The following is a 6,681-nucleotide window of genomic DNA, read 5'->3' as shown; positions in this document are numbered from 1 at the left end:
AGAAATAATGGCTCCCCTGCTCCAGAAATGGCCCTGTTTTTAGAAAAGTGACATGTAAAAAGCCATATTTAATAACAATTGTGTTGCACAAAAATTATTTTATGAGTAATATTTTCCTTAAAAAAACTTTTCATTTTTTTCTTGTTACTTTTGTTTATAAATCTTTCAGGCATTTTTTAACTAAGTAAATTTAAATATCAACTTTTAGAAACACATCCACTAGACGTGGTAAGGTATACGGGTCATACTGAAGTAATATGAGATTATAAACTTGTAGTGAGAGATAAAGCTAGAAGGGAAGTTAGGGAAGTCTTCAGAACTTGCCCTGAGGAGGCGGGTAAAAGTGTAAGGTCATCATATTACATCCACTAAACTATTACGTGAGGTGTGTGTTATGAGAGGGGAGACTTTGGAGATAAGAGCGCTTAGAAGCCGGTGCTTATATAATAGCTTCCCATGACAAAGCTTTTTAGGGTGCTAATATGGGCTTCCTTTAGGTTCAGTAGTAAAGAACCCACCTGACAACGCAGGAGACTCGAGTTTGATCCCTGAGTTGGGACGATCCCCTGGAGGAGGAAATGGCAACCCACTCCAGTATTCTTACCTGGAAAAATCCATGGACAGAGGAGCCTGAAGGGCTATAGTCCATGGGGTTGCAAAGAGTCAGACATGACTTACCAACTGAATAACAACAACAAGTGTCCTAATATAAGAGCTGCTAAATGAAAACGGAGGAGACAAAAAATGAAGAGTCAAGCACAATGTGAATGGCTCAAGCTTAGAAAGTGAGCAGGAGAATAAAGGTGGGAGAGGCCTTCTGCCTATTAGGAAAAGAACACTTGCTCCATAAAAGAAAACTCCAGTTGAAATCTTAAGAAAAATCCCAAAGCAGCATAACAGAGCCAAAAAAAAAAAAAAAAAGAGCAAAAACGCTAAAAGTAAAAAGTCTTGTCCAATCTACAAATGTATATTTGCAGTGAATTATTTTATTTATTTTAATAGCATGCCTTTATGCATAGAGAACCTCTGGACAAGCATTTTATTTAATATTATGCATGTGAGTAGGGATAATTTAAGAAGACAGAAGCAAACTTCTTTAAGAAAACAAAGCTGTGTTTTAGCACAAATTCTCCAATTTCTTTGACATGTGATTTCTCTTGGAGAGCTGTGGCTGAAAATCAATAAATGTGAGGACTGCTTATGGAAATAAATTTCTTATTAGGTTGGAAGCTTAAAGTCTATTTCTTGTCCTCTACTGTAATTGATAGATAGCTCTCTCTGAAATTGTTTCTTGGTGAGAAATGGACTATTTTCTGCCATATCAGTGCATAAGGATGTCATAGTCATCAACGATTCCACCCCCCAGGGCACTCAGAAAGAATACCTGTACCATCTGGCAGCCATTAGACTGCAGCCACTCCCTACAATGAGAACTGAAAATGTCAGGATGTGAAATACTGCAGGATGCTGGCCCCAGACAGCTGAGATGCATAGGAAAGGAATGATTTCAGTGAGCCCAGACTCACATCTTTCCATACATACAAAAGTGCTAAATTTCTTAACTTGAGATATCTGGTTTTCTTTAATTCACAAAAATACTTTTGATGTTCAGACTACCTGCCCTTTGTTGAAAACTTGTATGTAACCTGACTCCTCTCTGCCTCCTTGAGCAGTTCTCTTAGGGTTACTTGAGTTGTCTCCTGGGCTTAAAGTCCTAAAAATTCCCACCAAATAAAACATTACTCTCAACTTTTAGGTTGTAACTATTTTTTAAATCAACAATGGGTTCAGAATAACTTAAGGCTCTGGAAACTGCCATATATATTCCATTCAAGAGTCTGTGGGCTAAGGAGAACAAGACTCTTCTTGAACAGATCCAACCCTGCAGGTCAGGTGATCACAGGGAAGAGAGGCAGAGAGTTGGAATTCAGACTGAAGTTTAGCCTTCTCTCAGTTCCTCAGTTTCTAATTCTTCAATAGCGCAAAATCTGTACACCTATCCATGCCCACCGGACCTGGGCACAGGCTACACCAAACATGGCAGCTTCATGTATTCACCCTCACCCCAACTCAATAGTTGTTTAGTGCAATAACTTTATAAATGTGGGCCTACAAATAAGAATCACCTGAGGAATCTGTTAACATGTAGATTCCTAAGCCTTGCCCTTGACCAGCTGATTCTGAATCTAACATGGGCCCAGGAATCTGTTTTTAATGACAGTTCTAGATGATTCTGATGTAGTCTTCTGAGGATTCTTCCGTGAAATTTCTTAAAGAAGGAACATTGCACGCATGTGAGTTAAGTCACTTTAGTCACGCCTGACTCCTTGCAATCCTATGGACTATAGCCTACCAGGCCCCTCTGTCCATGGGATTCTTCAGGCAGGAATATTGGAGTGGGTTGCTATTTCCTCTTTCAGAAGAAACATGATCTGTCCTGATTCTGTTGTAATCTTAATATTAGTATACAATCTGAGGTTCAGTACATTAGGGATTGAAAAAATGTTTGCTGAACCAGTAAAAAAATCATCAAATATTAATAACTATTATAAGTAAGAGTAACTTCAAATAAGAGTTGAGTCATTTTTAGAACTATATGAAAAAACAATGTAGGACTCTTTTACCTAATGATTTCACCTTAAATGAGAAATCCTAACATAATAGGAATTGACACCTGTGGTCACCTGTGTTTTGAAGAATATGCAGATATCACTGCAATGACTTAATTGTAAATATTTCTCAACCCCCATACTTTTAAGTATCAAAAATGAAAATAATCACCAAAGAAAATATTAATGTACTTAGATATAATTTGTATTATATAACGGGACCACATTTTTCCTGAAACACACCCTTGACACTATTAAGGGAATGATTAAATGTGCACATATATTTATTTATTTATGTACAATAATAACATATAAAATATGGCAAATTTAATGTCCTGCTACTTTTCACAAGTGCTGATTGATTCCATAGGGAATTTACCAGTTCCTAGATGAGGTGGCTCGAAGAAGGCAATGGCACCCCACTCCAGTACTCTTGTCTGGAAAATCCCATGGACGGAGGAGCCTGGTGGGCTGCAGTCCATGGGGTCACTGAGAGTTGGACACAACTCAGTGACTTCACTTTCACTTTTCACTTTCATGCATTGGAGAAGGAAATGGCAACCCACTCCAGTGTTCTTGCCTGGAGCATCCAGGGACGGCGGAGCCTGGTGGGCTGTCGTCTATGGGGTCGCACAGAGTCAGATACGACTGAAGTGACTTGGCAGCAGCAGCAGATGAGGTGGCGAGGTGATCGAGTGACTAGATGATTTTAGATTGGTGGGCTTGTTTCTTTGCTAAAAATTTCTTCTCTTATTTCTGACACTGCCCATCTAGTAACCTCTAGGTGTTTAAATATATAAACTGATTTTAAAAGAAAAGTAATTAGCCACCAATTAAAATAAATAAATTTAATTTTTTAAAAAATGAAAAAAATAAAGCTAAAAGAAAATGTTTATTTCCATTCAATGAAGGAAGAGTAGTTCTGATTTTTAAAATGTAAATCAAGTAACTACATTTTACCTTAACCAGAGGATCAAATACAAGACATAATGAAGATTTCACCTGGTGGGTGTTATTTCTTGCATTGCTCCTTAAGGCAATATTCTCTTCGGCAAGCTAACATTTCCACCTACCTGATAATAGTTACTAAGTGAGATCTTCCTGAGTCATACCTACCCTTACATATACTCTTTCCTCCAGGGTAACAGAGGAATGTAGATACCACATAATTACAATGGCTCCCTAGATTTAACATTTCTTTGGACAGCTTCTTCGCTTTATTACTCTGCCACATACGATTCTCAGCTTTAGTGTTTGGATTTGTTGGTGTCCCTAAGGCTGCCATATATCTTTGAAATGCATGGGCAAAGGGAGGGACATGTGTCTATGCATCTAATGACTCCAATATACTTGGCTTTTATTAAAAGTGTCGAGAAAATACTTCCCCAAACAAGACATCTTTGGGGAACATTTGAGAGAATTCAATACGAAGCACATTTCAGAAATTAAACTATAGACAAAAGAGATTTTTCCCATACCATGCATTCAAGAAAAATAATTCAGAAGCTAATTTTAGTAAGTTTTGGTCTCCTAGGAGGATCCTAAGTGGTTTTTGTTTTTATGTTCACCCTTGTCAAAAGTGATTATACACAAGCTTCTACTTCTGAACAGGGCTTCCCAGGTGGCCCTAGAGGTAAAGAACATGCCTGCCAAGGCAGGAGACAAGAGACGTGGTTTTGATCCCTGGGTCAGAAAGATCCCCTGGTGGAGGGCGTGGCGATCCACTCCAGTATTCTTGCCTGTTAAATTCATGGACAGAGGAGCCTGGTAGGCTACAGTCCATAGAGTTGGACACAACTGAAGTGACCTAGCACAACATTTCTGAACAAGATAAAGTAACAGAGACTGACTTTACCCACATTCTGGAAATAACCGAATAATTCCCCAAATACATAAGGCAATGGATTTCAAGACTGGATGTGAGACAGTGAAGGACAGTGATCCCTAAGAGGTGGGAAACAATGGAGGTGAGCGTTATGGTTGCCTGAAAGAGTCACAAGAGTGAAAAGAGGGACAACCCAGACAGTGAGCACTCATGTGAGGAAACTGGCTGAGGATATAACCACCTGAAACTATTACAGGAAAGAGTTTCAGGAGCTCAGAGTCAGGCAGGAGTAGGGCCTGTTCCCACCAGCCAGACTGGAAATCCTCAGTATTCACAGTTCACTGGGGAGAGTGAACAGAAAGATTTGGTGGGAAAAATTAGTGCTAGAAAGAGCACTGATATGAGGTTAACTCACAAATCCTAAAAGCAAGACCTGAAAGAATAAAATAATTTTCAAGTGACTAAACCACAATGAGCTCTCTTTAAAGATCTATTGGAACAGAATGAAAAAGACTGACTATCACGAGGACTAGTGAGTATACAGAAAACTAGAACTCTCATAAATCGCTGGTGGAAATGTAAAATGTGTAGAAATTCTGGAAAAAGTTCTGTAATGTCTCAGAAGGATAAAGATCTACCTATCATAAAAATCTAGTCATTTTTATTCTAGGCATTTACCCAAGAGAAATAACAATACTTGTCCAAACAAACATTTGTAGATGAATGTTTACAGCATCTTTATTTAAAATTGTAACAACTTAACCTGCCCAAATTATTAATTGAATGGATAACTATTAAGATTCTTCTTAATAATGAAGATGAAGGAATAATTGAATTCTGATATAGCCATATCACTCAATACTATTAATACTCAGCAATAAAGAGGGAGGATTTGCTGATAAATCTTATGACATGGATGAACTTCAAAATAATTATGCTGGGTGAAAGAAACTAGAAAAAATTCACACACTGTATGACTCTATTTACATAACAGTCTGGAAAATACAAATGTATCTATAATGACAGGAAATGTTTGCCTGAGCCCAGGGGTGGGATTTGGAAGGCAGGGATTACAAGAAATCAAGAGGAAACCTTTGGAAGTAATAGATATGTTCATTATCTTGACTGTGGCCGTGGTTTCACAAAAGCATATATATATTTAAATGCATTCATTTATATACTTCAAATGTGTACATTTTATTACTCAAAATTATAAAATTGAAGTACACATTTCTCAAACTTGTATGCACCCTGAAATCACCTGGGAGTTTTTAAATTATGTTGATGCCTAGGTTCCAAAACTAAAGATTCTAATTTAATTGTTCTGGGATGTGGCTTAGGTTTCAGAAATTTAAAAACTCTTCAAGTGACTCTAATAGGAAGAAATTTGATAACTTCAGTTAAGAAAACTTCATTTTCTCTGTCAAATTAGAAATATTTGGATCTCATGAGTCTTCATGGGAAGATACAAACTTTACCACTGAAGAAGAAATAATCTCCAAAAAAATAATCTGGATATCATTCCAAGTGGATGTTTTATGTCTGTGATGGCAATAAACATTTATAAAAACAGAGGAAGACAAAGATATTCTAATAAAATACATCCTTTTTATAGCTGCCACAAAGTGATGTTTTATTCAGCTGTCAATGATACTGTTTGTTGAAACTCCCGGGAACATTTAACTTTGGTAGAAAGCAGGGTTCTGGAGGACTTTTTACTGCCTAGATTCCTAGAAAAAGTAGAGGGCAGGGAGGGGAATGTGAGGGTCCACACTGACCTTGGCGTAGATACAGCTTTCGTTGAGTCTCTGCAGTGAGCAGTTCTTATCACAGAGAGGGCACATGAAGACTTCAGTGGCCTTGCAAATTTCTTGGCTTAAGAAATCAAAGAAGAAAAAGAAAGCATGAACCTCCACACTCAGGAAGCTGCTTAGCCCCTGCAGGCAATCCTACGGGAAGCAGTAGGGTGGGGAGGAAAAGAAGAAACGGAAATACTGGAAGTGTGGTGGACAGGAGGGAGAACTTGAATGACTCCAGCCCAGATTTTTAGAATTTTTGTGATATTGAGTTTGTTTGCTTCTTTGTTCTAAGAAATCTCTGATCCAAGATATTTTAATGATAATAGGCCAATTTTATACTCAGGAGGCACTTGTGGGGCATTGTTACAAGGGCATTTTTCTACCTGATTTCATGGCTGTAGGACAATCTTGGGAGGAACACCTAAGAGTATTTTAACCCAGATCATAG

At 37.9% G+C, this 6,681-nt stretch overlaps 1 protein-coding gene across 1 annotated transcript in view; it reads right to left on the bottom strand.

Moving 5' to 3' along the window:
• ANO3 (anoctamin 3) overlaps positions 1–6,681 on the bottom strand; it is a 460,052-nt gene that overhangs the window by 86,305 nt on the left and 367,066 nt on the right. Inside the window, exon 13 of the mRNA XM_069553832.1 lies at positions 6,213–6,309. Within this exon, the coding sequence (XP_069409933.1) occupies positions 6,213–6,309 (97 nt within the window). The remainder of the gene's footprint in view (positions 1–6,212; positions 6,310–6,681) is intronic.

This window comes from Ovis canadensis, chromosome 15 (assembly GCF_042477335.2).
Source record: "Ovis canadensis isolate MfBH-ARS-UI-01 breed Bighorn chromosome 15, ARS-UI_OviCan_v2, whole genome shotgun sequence".
In the NCBI taxonomy this organism is placed as follows: Eukaryota; Metazoa; Chordata; class Mammalia; order Artiodactyla; family Bovidae; genus Ovis; species Ovis canadensis.
The sequence above is the reverse complement of the archived record's forward strand: the minus strand, read 5'-3'. Positions and strand labels throughout refer to the sequence as shown.